Source organism: Filicampus tigris, chromosome 4 (assembly GCF_054856515.1).
Source record: "Filicampus tigris isolate MCC_2025a chromosome 4, RoL_Ftig_1.0, whole genome shotgun sequence".
NCBI lineage: Eukaryota > Metazoa > Chordata > Actinopteri > Syngnathiformes > Syngnathidae > Filicampus > Filicampus tigris.
In genome coordinates, this window is record NC_141220.1 from 22,997,728 (window position 1) to 23,016,395 (window position 18,668).

Below are 18,668 nucleotides of genomic sequence, written 5' to 3' on the forward strand. Positions count from 1 at the left end.
CCTCATATCATTTAGTCACAAAGGAAACTCATCTGGCTGAATGTCACAGATGTAATTAATGAAGTGACCCCAGAGGTCAGGACTCCATTCACCAAAGAGCTTCGCTTCCAACACTTTGCCGCGTTACGCACACACCATTGCACACCAAAAGCCTTCTAGCCATGCACGCAGCACCGCAGAAATACCACCTGGAATAGGAAGACTTCTAAATAAAAATAACGCCCCCGCATTGCACAGCATGCAGAACATGGATCGTCACACCAAAGGGATAAGACCAGAGCATGCACCAAAGCAGACTTTATTTAGCTCAGTGGAATATGGGAGCGGTAAGGTAAAGAGAAACACACCAGCAAGGGAGGAAGTGGGGGAAGGGAATATTATAGAGACACACAAAACCACCGGAGCAAGACATAAGGACAGGTGCACATCACAGGTATCTTTTTGGTCATCACTATGGCAACAACATATCCAGGAATGAAAAAGAAAAACCAAAAGAATCAGTTTTACCTACAATAAGGAGTCCCTTCACAGCAGAAGACCCCAATATGTACATCTTATTGTCACCAGAGAACAGTGAAATAAAACTCAGAAAATAAGTGTAGAAAACTGTTTTTTTTTTTTTCTTTTTCTTTTTTGGAATGCACATTTCTGTACAGAAGAAAGCTCATTGGTATTGTCGTAAACATTGGTTAGTTTGAGAACAAAACAAGACAGCGTTGGTCAGTCCACATCCTTTGGAAAGCTGTTTTTCGCTGGGAAAATGGAGCACGGACATCGAAGCACAGGAAAAAAAACGATACCTTGAAAATTCTGGGGCTGAACTCCTTCAAATATGCTGAATTCTGTTCACGTGTTAGTCAAGTAAACACGACAAACAAATGTTGCGGGTAACTGGGAGCTTTCTACCTGGTATGAAAAAAAATAAAAAATAGTTCTGCTGTTGTCCTCTTTAAATCGTTTACTGAATAACCAACTTGCTGGAATTTAGCCCCATCTACCAATTTGTTTCCAACAGAATAACAGAAGCAGTTCATCAACAGCATCGCAGGTATCATTATTACAGTTTGTAGTCATTAAAGCCTAGTGGTAAAGCGATCAGAGCATGCATCTTTCTACAGTAACATTAGAAACTACAGTACATTAGCAGCAAACTGGACATCCTTAAGGGCTGGAGTTTAACACTATGGTCCCAAAACAAACAAACAAACAAAAAAAAAAAAACAAGAAAAAAATAAACTGCAACATTTCTCAGAAAAGTAAAACTCTTCAACCACTATATTACAGACTGCCATGGCTCTAGTTTGGGGTTTTGGTTACAGAGTACTCCAGTGTGCTTATGAGAGGCAGAAAACAGTAGCTTAGATAGGGACTCCTTCCTTCTTTAAAAACAGCAAAACATCATCAAGTACACAGTAGCGCTTACTTTTGTAGGTCTTATGGTAAAGTATTTTCACGTCTTTGGATTTTTGTCTTAAAGCATTAATTATTGTTCGGCTATTATTGTTCTATTATTATTATTACAGTTAGATAAGGATTGGTTGCAAATAAAAAGGAAGGAAAAAAACATTCAAAAGAAAGAGGGGGGAGAGAAAAGGGAAAATAAATTAAGTGTACAAAAATAACATCGGTAACATCCATTAAGTTTTTCCTCTGCTCAGTGCAGAAGCTCCTTGTTGGTGTGTACAAACAGGAGCTGTCTCTCAAACATCCAATGGAGTCTTGAGTCAACCATACAAAAGCTAAATACTGTACATTTACCCCTCAAGCTATTAAACATTTTAGTTTCGATACGTTTTTTGTAACAATCTATTTGAGGTGAAAAGCTCAGATCTTTGATATACACAGATGTTTTTGTTGATGTAATACTTTGTCCCAACCTAAACTGTGCCCCTTCTGCCTTAAAGACAGAAAGTAGCAGGTTCACATTGGAGGTGGAGTCATATTGAGCTGCTGACCTGAGCGTAGAAAGCTTCATATTCATCACACAACATCATTAAGCCATTGGTATATTCAAAGAACAGAAAGGCAGTTAATCCTTACCTGAACATATCAAAGCTGTCACAATATTTTCAGAATCATGACACTATTATACCGAAGCAAGACAGTTGATCTCAATTCATAAGATTTCTATTAAGAAACTATTACTAGACACACACACGCACACACACATTGTAAATTTGAGTTTGGTTAAAGTTATCATATACAGTATTATGGTTGAGTGCTATAAAAATAGTTTGTCCCTTTTGGGACAAACTTGCCTTTCTGCTCTGTGCTATTATCCACAAAAGGAACATAGAAGGTGTCCATGTACAACAGAAGACTCATCATTGGCTTGTGGTGGGTGGAGCTGCACTCTGGCACTGTATCAGTCCATTGCTTCCCTCTTTTCCTGTGCCAGGTGCAGGTCTCACCCTTCACTGTACAGACGTCAGCTCTGCAGTTTGTTACTGAAAACAAACACGATGAAACAACAGACATGTAAAATTTTGGTTACGAGCTTTGGAATCTGAGTCAGTCGTTACAAAAGCTCAATGGAAATACCACCGTCTAAATCGGGATATTACTTGGTTTCCTCCTCATCTTCCGTCATTAACTACTTCGTTTTTTTTTCTTCAAGTTTATCTTTTGGAGTGCTCTATTTACACTAAAATCTCTTTGAAAGTTCATGTTCCAGCTTTTTGAAGACCCACAACGCATGCTACACTTCTAGTCCTCAAGCACTGTCTGGTTGAAGGGGCCCACATCGAGTTTGTTGTGGTGACCGGGAGGTAGACTGCAGGTCTAGCCAGGCAGTAAGGTCACATACTTAGAGAATGCTCTTTGGCCTATGTGGCATTGTTGTTTTTCCAAGGACGAGTTTGGTTGTAGAAAGGTGTCTGACACAGGAATAAGGGCAACAAGTAAAGACAGACAGCATACGAGACAGCAATACAAAAAGAGAAAAGTTGTTGCAAAGAGGGCTTGGTTTGGGTTTACTTTCAGTTCTCTTTGGGCCACGGTGGTTCTGCATCTTTGGGGTGCTCAGGAAACAGGTTTGGCAGCAAAGTGAAGTTTTGTTTAAGAAGTTGACTGTAGGAAAATGAATTTTAAGGGCATAGTAGAAGAACGTAAAGGGACCCTCATTAAGCCCGGTCTCTGTCCCCTGCGCCGGCCGTCAACTCCGCCTGCTCTCTTTCTGCAGAGTCGGAGCTCAGTGTTCTTGCCCTTTTCTCCTTGGCTCTGGCATTCTGGAACCATACCTGGAAATATATTTGAAAGTATACATCTTGCCTATCACACTCCGTTCCTTTTATCTTCCATCAATTTAAAATTCTTGCATCATGACTTTTTTCTCTTGTTTTGTTTTCGTTACCTGCACAACACGGTGGGGCAGTCCCAATTCCCGGCCTAGTGCCTCACACTCATGTCGATTTGGTGTACGGTGGCTCTTGTAGAAGTCTCTAAGCTGGAGTACTTGGTAGTGGCTCATCTGTGTCCTTTGCCGTTGCTGCTGATGGTGGTGTGGCTGCAGAGTCTCACCCCAGTCTGAGCTTTGACCCCCTGATCCCTCAGGATTCGGAGAGCCTTGGTCAGCCAAACTTGAACCCTCTTCACATTGGAACTCGTCATCATCTTCCTCAAAGTCATCATACTCCCCTGGGTTGTTCAGATCATTGGTTGAAGACAGACCCATAACAGGTGGCTTCACTGTTTGCTCTTTGTTGCTGATGGCAATGCCAGTGTTTGGGACGAAGTTACAGGAGATAGATGGGCCTGGTTTGTCCATGACAGATGATATAGACATCCCATTGGGCCCGCTAGAACCAGTGTTCATTGATAAGTTGTAGCCTGCTCTTTCAGCCTCTGCCCAGTGGCGCGATCTCATGTGGGCATCCAGAGCACTCTTCACCTTAAAGAGAGCCCTGCAAAATGGACAGCGGAGGTGGTTCAAGCCCAAGCTGAAACTAGATCCTGGCCCCATTGACCTGAACTGCCCTTTTCTTTCTCTTGCCCTTGTGTTTTGAAACCAGACCTGTGCAATGAAAGAACAGCATGCGGTTAAAAAAAAATTTAAATTACAAAATAATATATTTCCTTTGTGATAATTGTGATTTTTTTAAAAAGGTACCTGAACCACTCTTCTTGTGAGGCCCACATCATGTGCAATGCCCTCTAGGACTCCTCTGGTGGGGTTGGAGTCCAAGCTGTAACGCTGATACAACACTTCGAGCTGTTCTGGGGTGATGGTGGTTCTCTGACGCTTATCCCTTCTCTGCTCTTCCTCAGCCTCTCTACTATACCTTTGAACGTCAAAACTGCCCTCTGACATTAGCTTTGAGTTCTGCTTCAAGGAACTCTGAGAAAGGTCAGCAAGTGAGTTCTTAACATGTGTGCTATTTAAGTGTGAAATCATGGGACTTGTGGCATTAGGGTGCAACTGTGTCATAGCGCCTGAAAGCATTTGGCTGGCCATTAGTGAGTGGTTGGAGTGGAGCATCATATATGGCAATGTTCTGTCTGTGAAGCCAGAATGTAGGAGTTGGACTTGGGACTGAGCTGCGAGGAGATGCCTTGTCTGATGTTCCTGCCACATTTGGAATGATGGCAGGGACATTGGGCATAGATTACACTGAAACGGGTTTGGGATTGGGAGATGGTTTAATGACTGGTTGTCAGTAGATGGACAGGAGGACGCGTCAGGCTGCCGAGTGTGGTTATTTTCAGACTTAGAAGACGAAGGTAGGCTTGGTGATGCAGCTGCAGCTTTTTCGACAGCTTTATTTGGAGATGAACTCTCTATATGATCCTGGCTCGCATTAGACGCTGATGGGCTGTTCTGTACAGTACTTTGTGAGTGGTCGCAAGAGTGAGGCTGGGGTCTTTCTGCTGAACTTTCTTGCAGAGGTTGGACCAGATTCTCAGCTTCGGACATATTTTGCATTGCCTCCACTATTTCTTTGTGGTCAGTGTTTAGCTCTGTAATTTCTTTTTTAACAGTTCTGTTAGTCTGCGGAGAGGCAGTTGTATTCTTCACAGGAGGTGTTAATTCCTCATTGCCCATCGGATGCTTGCTTTCTGTGGAAAGACTAGAAGACTCAAGGACAGGAGAGTCTGGATGGGTATAATACTCATAGGTCAGATCCATGGAATTTTCATTGTGAGAGTCACTTTGCCCTTCATCGCCATTGCTGTTATCCTCAGTATATCCATCTCTCTTCCCCAGAATGTCAAGATGGCTTGTCCCCTCTATTCCATCATCCGTCCCTCTGTCCTGACTCTTGCGGGCTCTTTGCCTCGCATTTTGGAACCATACCACAATGACTCTGTTTGGGAGAGACAGCAGGGCAGACAGCCTGTCATATTCCTCCTCTCTAGGATAGGGAGTTGCTTCAAACACCCCTTGCAGCATGTCCAGCTGTTTATCTGTAAAGCGGGTTCGAGATGAGCGTCTCCCCCTGTGGGTATTGCCTCTTTGGATGTCAGTTAACTGGGTTTGATGGGACACTTCGGTTGGTGCTGGAGACGGTGACGATGGGGACAGTTTCAGAGATGGGTTCTGAATGACTTCCTCTCTGGACTCCTCAAGGGCTGTGGTTGGAGGGTTATTGAAATTGTATGGTGAGTCCTTATCACGTTGGCGCTCTTTAAAAAGAGTGTTGCGAAACCAGTGTTTGATGACTTTGTGAGGAAGACCAGACAAACCAGATATCTTGTTTAGCTCCTCATCACTCGGCAGGCTGTTGATATCAAAGTGTTTTCTCAGAATATTCAGCTGCTCCTCAGAGATTCGAGTGCGCGTTCTCTTGCCCTGTTGTTGTTCCAGTAATGTTGGGCTTACTTGGGGCTGCTGCCCAGTTGGAATGGAGCTACTCTGAACTGGTTGACTTAGCAATGAAGAATTGACTTGAGGAGGCTGGCCGAGCAATGCCGGGCTAAGCTGAGAAGGTTGGGAAATCACTGCTGGACTAATTGGTGCCTGTTGCCCTAGCAGTTGAGACTGGTAGAGTTTTGCCAACTCTGGGTTCACACTCGAGTCTAACCAGGTTTGGGGCTGGAGACCCACAGGCTGCATCACAACTGGAGGAATGAGCGGTAGCTCCATTGGAAAAGGAATTGGGGGTAGCGGAAGCTTGGGTAAATTCAATGGGGGAATAGGAAGATGGGACAGAGGAAGCATGGGTATTTTTGTTAAGGGAATAGGCATGGCGTTGGCTGGCGATGTGTTTTGAGAATTAACAGTAGATGTGGTCGTAAGGGCCTCTTGAGGTTGAGAAGAAGAAAGAGGAGGAGTGGGTACAGAGGTAAGTAGTAGATCTTCAGTTGTACCACAGTTTTTCGTTTCAGGATCCAAAAACGAGGATAAAGGTGATGTTTTAACTTGCAGCTTATCTGCTTCAGATACAAGTTCTGATTCTGAGGATGTAGCTGGAGTTGGAACCGGTGTACTCTGAGATGAATCCTCTCCAGACTTTTTCTCTTTCAGGGGGTACAATTGATCATATTGTAGTCTGTATTCTCTGGAAAACCTCTCTAGCGCTGCAGTGGGAAGCACTTGTCTGTGAATGTATTCCTGGTGACTTTTTAAAATCATGGCATCTGAAAAAAACTTTCCACAATCTCTACACTTTTGTCCTTTTCCACAGCATCCTTTCACTTTGTTTGCCAATTCATCTGCGTCATCGTATTTGCCCTGATTATGTTCCCCTGGGAAACTTTGTATGTCTTCAACTTCATTTTTGACATCCTTATTGCAGCTTTGCAGCGTTCCATCATTTGACCCTTTTTGTTCCCCTGAATACAATTCCATCTTGTGAATATTAGAGCACTCGTTTCTCATATTTATCATTTGCGTTGCAATCTGCTGCTGGTGCCTATGTCTACTTTGTATGTACTGTAATGCTAACTCATAGCCATAACTCTGCAGTAAGGTCCTAAGAGCTTCTCCGTTTACCGCAGCATATGGCACTCTTGGTGGAGGGCACTGTAATTTTGGGACATTAATTGTGGATGAATCATTTTCCTTTGTTTGACTCTCATTTTTAACAATAGTAGCAGACGTTTCATCCTTTTCATCAATATGATCTCTGATGCATTCTTTTTCTTTTGTGCTGCTGGAGGATCCACTGCCGTATTCAACTCTGGTGTCAAAAGCCATAATATCTTTTGTTTGGCTATCATCTGAGGAGGAAAATTGATTCTGAGTATGTTTTTCATCAATTTGAGCGGTTTTCTCTTTTTTAGCCTCTCCCTTAATCTGTTCACTCAGTGTAGACTTGGCTGCCTCAGATTGGGTATGTTCCAAGCTCTTTATTGCCAACTCTGTGTTAAGTTTCATGTCTCCGGGAAAGTAAAAGGGCAGAAGAAGTTGCTGCTGGAGAGACAGCAAGTTTTCTGGTGCCAAAGAGAAGTGCTGAAAGAGACTCTCTGATCCTATAGGAAGATGCTGCATTACTTGGGCCTGTAGCAATGCCGTATGTTGTAACTGGGCTTGGGCCTGTGCCTGAGCCAACTGCTGCTGTTGCATTAATAGCAGCTGGTTTCTTGATGCTATCAATTCTGCCACTCTCTTTTTAGCTTGTTGACCTTCAGTTGATACAGTCGATTGGAGTTCAGCTGCTAATCCTGATGAACTATCCACATCTGGCTTCTTGATGGAAGGCAAACTCTTTGACATATTCTTTCCAGTTATAGCAGAATGAGTAGTAGTAGTCGTGGTGGCAGATACTGGTGTAGCTACACAAGACACTGGTGTTTGTGTGCCTGGATTCTGTGCAGCACGAGCTCTTGTTTGGTGAAGAACTGAGCGTAGATGTATGTCCAATGTGGAGCTCTGGCTATAGCCCACGCCACATAGTTTGCATCGGTATGGTCGAGGATCTTGGCTACGGGGAGCCTCTGGGACAGAGACACCTGTGCTCGATTCCTGCAGGGCTCGCCTGGCCCGGTGGAGATGGGACACTGAATTGTAGTGAACCAGAAGAATTGTCTTCTGGGTAAAAGATTCAGAACATATGGTACACTTGTACGGCCTTGATGGATCCAAATACCGATCCATTGTTGGGTTAGAGCTCTTTTTGATAAGAGAAATGGAACTAGGTTCTGATGGGATTTCATCATTTAGCACTTTTTCTGCCTCAGTTAAATCCTCATCACCTCCACCAGTTTCAGCAGCTAGGTCATTGTCTTTAGTTCTCCATTCTTCTTTTTGTTCCTTGCCTTCAGCGCTGTCTTCTTCCTGCACTTCTTCCTCAATCTCTTCATCCTCATCCTCATCGGCTTCTTGGCCAGCTTGGGGTGACAAACTTGAATCTTGTTCAGCTGAGCTCTGACTGTGTACTATGTTTTGTGCCATATGAGGCAGTGAGGCTGTATTCTGTGTGTAGTCTGGCTGCGAGTGTGTATTCTGCATGTGTCTCTGCAGGGCCTCCTGACTGCGACACTGTCTGGAGCAGAGGGGGCATTCGGTCGCCGCCCTCATGGCATGGTACTGCCAGTGAAGCTGGAGCTTCTCTTGAGTGGGGAATGCTAGGCTGCACCTGCTGCAACGAAACCGGTAACCATGGCGATCAGAAAGAGGAGGGGGGTCAGCAGTTGGGGAGGAGGGAGGTGTGTGAGTCAGGGATTGAGGAGCCAATCTTCCATTGGAAGGTTGAGTGGCGTTGTCTTCAAGGGGTGGGGTGAGTAGAGCTGTGACATCTTTGGGCGCGGCTACATTTTCCTCAGTATTTTCCCCTGAAATGCCTGCCAAATACACAATGATTATGATTGTAAATGTGTGTGTGTGAGATATATATATATATTTATTTTATTTTTTTTCCATAAAACAAGACAAATATCAAACGCTGTTCCATTTCTTAAACCTACTTTTGTTTTTTGGTGAATCACCTGATGTAAGGGAATCTGTTGCATGAGAAAGACCCGTCTGGCAAATTTTCATGTTTTGACCTTTCATTGTGTCACTCATGCACAGGTCAGATGGTAGTTCATTTTCCAGCAGAGACTGAACTTGTTCCAAGGATGGCGTGACCTGGGAGACAGAAAATGTGTCATATGTTTTGCTCTTTGAAGATGCTCTTTTAAAAATAGCATGGCTGTAGCAATTCAAAGAAAAAGGGGGGGACACAACATTTTTCTTTCGCAAACGTTATGAATAAAACATGTGTAATTGTACAGCTTAATAGAAGACAAATTGCAAGACGTATAAACACAACGAGGCTACACTCACTTTCCTAATATCATGAAACATTCAAGAGTGAATCTTTAAGTGTATTGTTTTATCTTTTCCTTTTCTGCGTGGTGCTATATGCAGCAAGGCACATCAACCTGGTAATAAGTGTACATGGTTGAGATATGTGACTCTGCCCTTCAGCGCCAATGACGCCCTTCTACATGCCCCGGGGGTTTAATAAAACTTTACTGAGCTGAATAATGAATTTTATTTAAAATCATTCTTCATATGGAAAACATCTATCTCCACAGCTTCAAGAGCCAATGCACCATCTACGCGAAACAGCACGCTACCCTAAGGAAAGGGTGCAAGGCTAAAAATTAGATTTACATGACAAGAGTCTTCTCCACGTAACAGCTTTATAAGAGAGACGAGACCACCGCATACACACACTGCAGAGAAAACTGAAGGTCAGGCTTAATCTAGAGAGCGTAATTGGAAAGCAAGGTACATAATGGCCATCATCACCTCAGTCTGAATTAATGAACCTCAATTACTATCAGAGTGAGTGAGGGAGGTGTACGAGCAGGATGGAGGATGGTGGTAGGTGTGGGCGAGTTTGGGAGGGGGGTGGTAAGCGCTAAGGGGTGAAGAATATGAAAAAGAGAGGCCAGGGAGAGGGAGGGAGGATGTAAGGGGCAGTGAACAAAAAAAAAAAAAAAACCTTCCTCGGCGAAAGCCAGCGCGGGAGGGGTAACGCGTCAGAAAATGAGAGACAGAAAGGGAGGAGCAGGGACAGAGATTGCAGAATACGAATGATAGGAGTAGCCGTGTGGGCTGGTGGGGGGATAGGGTACAGAAGAGGGGAGAAAGGGTGAAAAGCTGTATGTGAAGTGGAGGCAAAGAGAGCAGGAGACAAAGGCCACTTAGCATACGGGGCCAGGAAGATGGAGGATGGTGATGTGGATAGATGACCGGTCTTTGTTAGATGAAGAGTCACAGAAAAAACAGCCCCCTACCACTTTTTTTTTTTTTAAGCTTGACTGCACTTCTGGTAATAGAGGGCTACTTTAGGGTGCATTAAAGAAACACTGACTTTTCCCTAAATCCTGCAGTCAAACACTACTTTAAGAACGCACGCACACAAATACACACGCAGATTGTCGGCATCAAACGGTGATCGTGGGGAGCTCCTTAAACATGCATTAAAAAGCCACTGCCTTGCTCTCTGGTTTCTTCTTAATGGAATTGTCTCCCTACACATCACTCTTCCCCATCCCCCCCCATCTCTTTGCCTGCTCATTTTTTTGTGCTAACCCCGACAAACGCAAATACAACAAATGCACACTTTGCATCCACTTACTGTGCTGATGAGCTTATCCACACAGTCCTGTGCCACACTATGCACATGCGTGAGGTGTGGTCGAAGGTGCGTGTATGAGATTTTAGCTTGGCACAAAGGGCACAGGACAGCCTAAAAAGGATAGGATGGTAAGAATATCAAGTGAGGAAAATGGGTAACATTTTGTTTCTGGTCTCTGCGGGTAGCAGCTGCTTACCTGCTGGTCCTCGCTCGGCTGGTGCGTTCGGGGTCGTTTGGTTGCAGTGGAGTTTTCTATTTCCCCACATCCAGATGCTTGACGTTTGAATGATTCCCCCTTGTCTACCTCCTCCGCCACTATTTCCTCTTCAGAAACATCAGAACATTTCAATTTCTTTCGCTATGGCTATTATTCAGGTATACAATGAAATGTTAGAATTTTCATAGGCAGCCGTACCTCCCTCTCTATCACTCTGCTTAACCCCCAAGTTGTCTTTGGCTTTGTCCAAAGCACCAGTGGTGACCTCGCCGGAATTTTCCACATCCTCATTAAGTTCTCCTGAGACATAAAAATATAATCATCAGGCTATGCATATTTAGGGATCCATGCTCAGGCTAATTATATATTATAGTATTTTCGAACTGCCCAGTTATTGAAAACAGTGATTTGTAAGGACCATTTCATTCTTCTTGGCTGCCTCGATACCCTATGGATCATGTATTGATTCAACATTAGATTCTCTTCTAAGATAGAGAAGAGCTAGTTTGGGTTTGGAACATATCAGTTTGCCTTGATAAATCTTAATTGGGACAAATTACAGAATAGATTGTATTACAAAGATGTTCGATTAATGTACGCACTCCAGGTGACTGCTGCACAATATAAGTAACCATAAGCCAGCGAGTTATTCAGCAAATTTCACACTCATTACTAACCTCAGCCTCCCCCATCTTTGTCCAGGGGATTTGTATTGGTTCATTGATTAGCAGGTGCTAGTTAGCTGTCGACAGGGGCGATCAGGGATATAACAAGGATGTGTATCGACTGATCAATTTACTCGATCAATAGCTCAGCAACAGCCATTACTCATTTTCTCACTTTTCATCTTAATCCAGAGGCCTTGTTTCTTGTATCAGTGAGCAGATGCAACTGCACGTCAAATACACTTCCACGGTTCATATTCTCACCTGTGACCCCATCGGAGCTTTTTCTGATGGTAAAAATTGCTGCCAGTTCCTCTCCGCCCATTGGCTGCAGCTGCAGCAGCCCCTCCCTCTGCTGGTGGGTCTGGGTTTGACTGTGTTTTAAAACTTGGAGCTTGGAGGAAGAGGAGTTGTTGCATAGGAGACAATGGAATAAACACGAACCACCATCCACCTCGCCATCGTACTGCTGCAGGAACTAGATGGAGAAGAAAACCGCAGTCTCAAAGAGCGTTAGTTTCAAATACTGTAGCTTTAAGAAAGAGGTTTTAGAGTCAGTGCTTACTCTGTAAACCCGGATGCTGGACTCGTGGTTGGAACTCCGGGAATGTCCTTGTAGCTTCTCCAAACTGCTCGTCGCATACTCACACAGGTTGCACCTCAGCTGGATAGGGTTGCCCTTAGCTATTAAGGCAGCACCTTCTTGACCCCGGTCGCCCCCTTCTTGAACATGAGCCGCAAGCTGGTAGCGGATTCTGTGCCTGTCGGTGTGGCAGTGCAAGGAGAAGTTAGCCCTCAGCGGGGTGGTGTAGCCGCACAGTCTGCAGTGGCAGCCACCAGCAACCAGGGAGCACCATTCGGACTGGGGCAGGGAGCGAGGGGCGTTCAGGTGCTGCTCCAAGGACTCTAAGCTATCAGAAGAAAAGCAGGAGCAGATGAGGCATTGGAAGACACCCTGGGAGAGAGGACCGGTGGGAGACAAAGACAAGACTGGCGGGGGAGAGGGTGAAGGCGACGGGGAAGGAGTCAGCGTTGAGCCAAGGGTGACAGGCTGTTCTGTGACTTGTTGCGTCGTCAGTCTCATGTTCAAGGATAGCTCCCCACCTGACGTATAGAGAGGACTGTGAGTGTTTCACTTATTTACTGAACCAACTGCTCAGGGTTTAATGCATGCCTTACCTGTGTTCTGTAGATGTTTCAGATGTGGAGCAAGGCTCCTGCAGTGGGATAGGTAGTAACCTCTCTGCAGCCTCAGCATGTTATGCGTGTGTTTCTCACTGGTGGTATGTATGCGCAGGTTGCGGGCAATGCTAGTCTCGTAGTCGCAGACATCACACCGCCACCGCTTGCCATGCGAAGGAGTGTGTGCAGGTGTTGTGAGCTTGGCAGGCTGGGCGGTAGAGGTGGGAAGCGGAAGCGGGTGCTTGTATGCCTGCTCATCCATCATGGTCCCGTTAGAGGAGCTGCTATTGTTGCTAACATGCAAAGTATGCATCTGGCTATTGGGGTGTCCCCCGTTTTGCACGTTATTAAGGTGTTTGTCTGACTGCATGTGTATGCTAAGGTTGCCTTTCGACGAGGTGGCGTAATCGCACACCTCGCAGCGGTAGGGCTTGTACCCACAGGCATAGGTTTCGCCCCGGGCCAAGCGGGGATGGGGTTTCCCTGAACTGCAGTAGCCACACACGCCCCGCATCGCACTGCCACAAGCGCACTTCCCACCGGAGGTACCGCACACACACTGGCTGCCCGTCTCGGGATGTTTCTCTTTCATGTGGAGTTGTAGTGTATGCTGAGACTTGTAGTGCCAGTTACACTTGGGGCATTTCAGCGTCTTGCAGGAATTGCGTGAGTGCATTACAGTCATCTGACTCGTCAGTGAATTTGGGGAGAGCTCTTGGGTGAGGTTTTTGGGGACAGCTTCTTTCTGTTCACCTTCGTTATCTCGCTCGTCATCCACGTCTGTCTCAAACTGGCTGTCATTTGGTTCTGGAGCTTTGGCACCATCTCCATTAGAAATGGAAGAGTGAGGAACCCCTGCCGGCCCGTCGTTCTCAGCAGGCGCGCTGGCCCCCTCCACATCTGCCAACGGGAAAGCCAGAGTCGACTGCTGGGATTTAAAGCTCTGAGGAAACCCAGAAATCCAGCCCTGATCTCCTGTTATGTCTTTTGCCTCCGTGTCGCTAAGGAGGGCAAAAGAGTAGGATGGACAAGTGAAGTGCTTTGGAGAGGTGGAAAGATAGGGGGAGGCTTTTGGAGAGTTTGGGGGAGTCTGGGAGGACTTTGGAGATTCGGCTGTTTTGCTGTCGAGCGTGCCACTGGCCTTTGCCGTGCTGGAAGAAGCGCTTTGCTGGCTCTGTTGAGGTAATAAAGAACATTTGGATTTGGTTTGGCTTTGGTTTGAGATGGCCTCCTCCTCTTCTCTTCTGCTTTTGCCGAGGGCTTTTGGGAGACCCCCTGTTGCTGACTTAACTCCCATACCAGCGTGCCCCTCCCCATTTTGCCCTGACAGATATTCCTCTTGGAAAATCACCTTCATCCACCGCTTTTGACACGCTCCACCCTCTTGACGTGTCTGATGGCATCCATCCTTCTGCCCCCCTACCTGGGTCTCTCCTGCAGGGGACCCCTTGGCGCCCGCCTCACCCTGCTTCTCCCACGGGGTCGAGGGCTCTTTGGCAGGGACCCCGGCTGAGGTATGAGAGGCCGACCCCTGCTCGGGAATTAACGCCGGCGTCAGGAGAGGGCGAGATAAAGCGTGGGGAGCAAGGTCCGCATCTCTGTCCTCTCCTCCCCCTCCATCCCCTCCCCCTCCCTCACCAATGTCCATGTCGGAGGCTACAGCTGCCGTGCATCACCACCCCACCTGCATGCGAGAGAGAGGAAGATGGAGACACAAGAGGGGGAAAGTGGAGAAAATGAAACAAATGAGTCATGTAAATCATATTGCATAACAGTGGAGGCCATTGATTAAAAGGCCTCGGCTAGCATCTGTTCAATAGAGCTTTCAGGGTGTGCAACACACAGGCCGGTTACTCAGGGGTTAGCGTTAGCCCTTAATGGGAAAATCAATAGCGTAAGCACCAAACTAGGTGGAGGAATGCGGGTAAGGGCTACACAGGAGGTCTATAATATTCCTTGGGGGATCGGATTAAATAAAGAACTGAACGCTTTGGAGTTAAAGGGCTTCGGCTAAATTGCCACACAGAGATAAAAAGTGGATAAACGCGCCGCTTTAAAACCATTGTATCATCCTGCATCTTTGACCACACACATTTGAAGGTGGGGAGCGGGAGCTCTAATTAGCCAAACAAACCAGGGGGATTACTGTAGATGATACCAAGCACATTTGTGCTTGCATTTAGTCCAGAATACAACAAATGTGCATGTACTGGAGCATTATAGCGCATGCCAACATATATTTGTATGTATGGCATGTGACTTGGTGTCCACACAGGGGACGCCGTTCGTATTTGTCAACTGTGGGCATGCGAAGCCCTTTGAGACTTTCTTGTGATTAACGGCTATATAAATAAATCTGACTTGACTTGACACACCACTAATGTTGCGGAATGACATAAATTGAAGTAACATTTCAAAAATAACACTTCACAAGATGATTAGGTTTCATGTTCAAGGCCGCACACCGACTTAAAAAAAGATAGCCGGTATTCAGTCAGAATAAATATGAAATACATATAAAAAAAGAAGCAAGTCTCACCCGTGAATGCCAGAGGAGATAGATGCATCTGTCTCTCGCTGCCCCGCAGTTTAATTACTGACCTTTATTAGAAATCAAGGAGCAACCCTGATTCACCTTCCACCTTCTGGCCCCAACAAACCAACCCCCTCCTCCTACAACACCCAGAGTGGGTGTCCCTCATCACCCCCCTCCTCTCTCTGTAGCTTCAAGATCTATGGCCCACATCCACACTCTGATAGCGCTTTAATGCACTGTGTTTGTGTCACAGGCCACAGACCCCTGCCCACTGCATTGGTCTTCAGGTTTTCTGCGGGATACTGCCAGGGGGTCTTTTAAGGCCCGCCGGCAACCCGCAACATCTGAGAATAGACTCTAATCTGATAAAGATTTTCATTTACACTGCGGTCGATAGCCTCGGACCATCAGAGAAGCAACTATTTATACGAGCATTCCTGGCCGGCTATTGATCACAAATACGGGAAACCGGCATTTAACGTGCGTGAGTGCATGCATGGAGACTGCTAGTGTGTGTGTACGTACTGCTTCAGTCAAACTCACATTTACGAACACCTAAAATGTCCCATTAATGTACATGCTATTTGTGAATTTTAAAACACATTTGTGTTTCCAAACTTAAACAAAAGTGCTTTGCAAATATGTAGAAAACCAATTTAAGGGCCTGAAATTCACCATTGCATTCGTTTTCTGCGATGATAGCGTGTGCAGGTTTTTTTTTTAGAGCATTGTGAATTTGTATGGTACACAGTGTGTGTGCAATGTGTGTACATCTGTAAGGTGTGTAAACTAATCAAATTCTGATAGAAATAACCTGATATTCAACATTACATTCAATTTCTGTGATGACAGGTTGTTGTTTTTGTTTTTTCAACTTGATTGTATGTGCATATAAAATAGACGTAAGTGGTGTCATGTCATGGATATTTAAAATAGGATTGTGTGTACTGTATACATAAGGCATAACGGTGCAACGTGTGTGTCTGTGAGACACGATGCTAGATTGTGTGCACATCCTGTTGTGTGTACAAACCAATCCGAATCTAATCAAAATACCTTAAATTAACCATTACACTCAGTTTGTTATGCCATGCTATGTTTACAATGTTTACACACGAGTGTGTATACAGAACAGACCTAACGGTGCAATGTGTATGTGTGTTTAAACTAAGTGATCTGATTCTAATTTAAAGAACCTGAAATTTACCATTACGCCGAGTTTATGTGATGACAGAATATGGTTTGGATTTTCAAAACATAATCGTGTGTTTATATGACAGCTATAACGGACATAAAAGTACATAGTGTGTGTGTGCGTGTGTGAGTGTGTAAGAGCCGAGAAAGAAAACAGGACAGTAGTTTGCCTCGACATGGGTGTGAATCTATTTTGTCCTTTACTTCCAGAGTGGACATTACAAGTAGATTTGATTTTGGACGGCCTATATCTGACCTCGGTGGACTAAATGGAGCTTCGCAGGTACGAAAAACACACGCACACGTAGAAAATGCGAGTTTTGCGTGGGGCAGTATTGCTTGCACAGCTCCGGGCAGACATGGTGGTGTTGGTGGGGAGGTTTACTTGAAGAGTTCTCTCCCCGCGTGTGTGTTGACAAGCGGCACACCACACCACTCTTGTGACTTTTGTTTTCGCCACCATCACACACATAACAGGAGTCTCGGTGCACCAGCAAAAGCAAGTAAAGCTTTATTCCGTTCGCATTTGGTGTCATCCCCCAACTCCTCCCTCCACCCTAAACAAACGGAACACTTACATTTCTGCAGCGGCTCCGGCACCAGTCTCCGCGGGCTCGAGGGTGTCGTCGTAGTAGTAGTCCGAAAAAACAAGCACGCATTCCCTTTTTGTGGTTGTTGTTTTTGCACGATCCTGTGCATGCGAAGGAAGCGGAGGAGGGAGGAAGGAAGGAAGGATGAGGGGGACAGAGCAGGCGAGCGCAGCCGCCTTCTAAGTTGTTTAGCAAACAGTGTAATTAAAGCTACATGCAGGCAAGGCAAGGCAGGCTGGAGTAAACACACGAGACGGGGTGCAGGCTGGGTGGGCGTGGGGTCGGGTGGGGGGGCCAGTACGGAGGAGTTCTGGGCGAGCTCCAGAGGTAGAATGAGTTCTGATCACGGTGTGGGGGGGAAAAACACTTGGCTCTTTATTCCTGCTAATTAGTTTCCTTCAAAAAATGGCTGAGATGGCGCCTGCTGCGCATGCGCATAATTGCGCAGACGCCGCTAATTAGACGGTTTGGATCAATAGGATTCCGCGAGAGAACGAGGAGGGAGAGAAAAAAAGCGAGGGAGGGGGCAGGAAGACAAGGACGAAGGGAAAATGTTGGGGAAAAGTCCCGACATTTGCTGATAAAACCTTGAATTGTATTTCGGATTCATATGACGATGAAGGCAGTGTTAATACGCTCAATTTTGTCTCGGATGTGTCATAAATATATTACTAAAATAATTTCAAATTACTTTAAATATGGGGGTGGGGGGGCGTCGCATGTAGTGAAATGTAGTATTATTTTACTTTTCAGTTCATTGCAATTGAGTTTTAGATGTGATGCTAGAAAATGTGACACTCTCGCCTCTAGCCGTAATGTTTTATTCCTTTTGTGTTAACATGTTATGTGACATTGCCTTCAAATAAACTGCAGTTTGAACGACAAAAACATGACTACGAGTCTATCATGCTTGTGCATGACAAACAAGCCTTTAAAATGTATCATGTTTGAAGATATTCTAATGTTTTGAAAATGAACTTAAACATCTACCGTGCACTGATTTTGAAAAAATATTTTTTATATCCATTTGTTTACTGGTAATGTGAGGTGGGGCTGTCCATCTTTTACTTTTACACCCTCTCCTGTTTTTGTTTTTAAAAATAATATTTTAATAGAGTTAAGTGTAAAAGTCCATGCATATGTCTGTCATCACAAATGACCTTTTTTGTCTTCTTTGGCCATCCTTGCACGTCGGCCTCATTGTTATGATAATACTATTGTGATTTTAAACACTGGATGAGCAATATGGCCGTTGTGCATGTGCTGAAAATTGCATTAAAAATAAACATTTATGTGTATTTTTTCTTCTAATCAAACATTATATTTTTCCCACAGCTGACATCACAGCTGCACAATTAAAAAATATATATTTGTAGAAGAAAACAAAAAAAATTAAAAACAATGTGGTATCCTCAAGGTTGAAACAAATAAGGTTAGTGTCATCTCACACAATGACGACTGATATTAATATTTTCCTCTAAACACTCAAGATTTGATGGGGTTTTTTTTCTTCCATTTATTATGAAAGGCATTAAGTATTTAGGGAATTGATCCGTTGGCCAATTAAAACCGTGCTCGGCCAGACTTGACCCACGTTTATTGTTCATCCAATAATTGTTTTATGATTTGAAAAAGCCTCAAAATGATTGTGTGCCTGGCACGTGCTTGCAGGTGTCATATTCATAAATCAGATGACTTGTTTTTATATCCATGTGTGGTTTTGTTTTCACCTCTTCTTGTTGTTCTGGTTGTCATTGATTTCACTTAAATAAA

General features: G+C 44.8%; 1 protein-coding gene and 1 long non-coding RNA gene across 4 annotated transcripts in view; one reads left to right on the forward strand and one right to left on the reverse strand.

Moving 5' to 3' along the window:
* LOC147148979 (uncharacterized) overlaps positions 1-18,668 on the forward strand; it is a 49,944-nt gene that overhangs the window by 11,140 nt on the left and 20,136 nt on the right. The gene's annotated exons all lie outside the window — the stretch shown is intronic.
* LOC147148980 (zinc finger homeobox protein 3-like) lies at positions 283-17,186 on the reverse strand. Of its 2 annotated transcripts, none has more exons than XM_086027399.1 (11): positions 16,884-17,186; positions 12,573-14,259; positions 11,959-12,497; positions 11,658-11,871; positions 10,927-11,028; positions 10,708-10,835; positions 10,512-10,622; positions 8,866-9,007; positions 4,109-8,721; positions 3,353-4,012; positions 283-3,239 (listed from the first exon to the last, which is right to left on the reverse strand). In XM_086027399.1, the coding sequence occupies exons 2-11, from the start codon at positions 14,221-14,223 to the stop codon at positions 3,123-3,125; spliced, it is 8,277 nt and encodes a 2,758-aa protein (XP_085883525.1). In that variant the 5' UTR covers positions 14,224-14,259; positions 16,884-17,186; the 3' UTR covers positions 283-3,122. The 2 variants fall into 2 exon arrangements, with proteins under 2 accessions (XP_085883525.1, XP_085883524.1); XM_086027398.1 differs by having other exon boundaries at positions 8,845-9,007.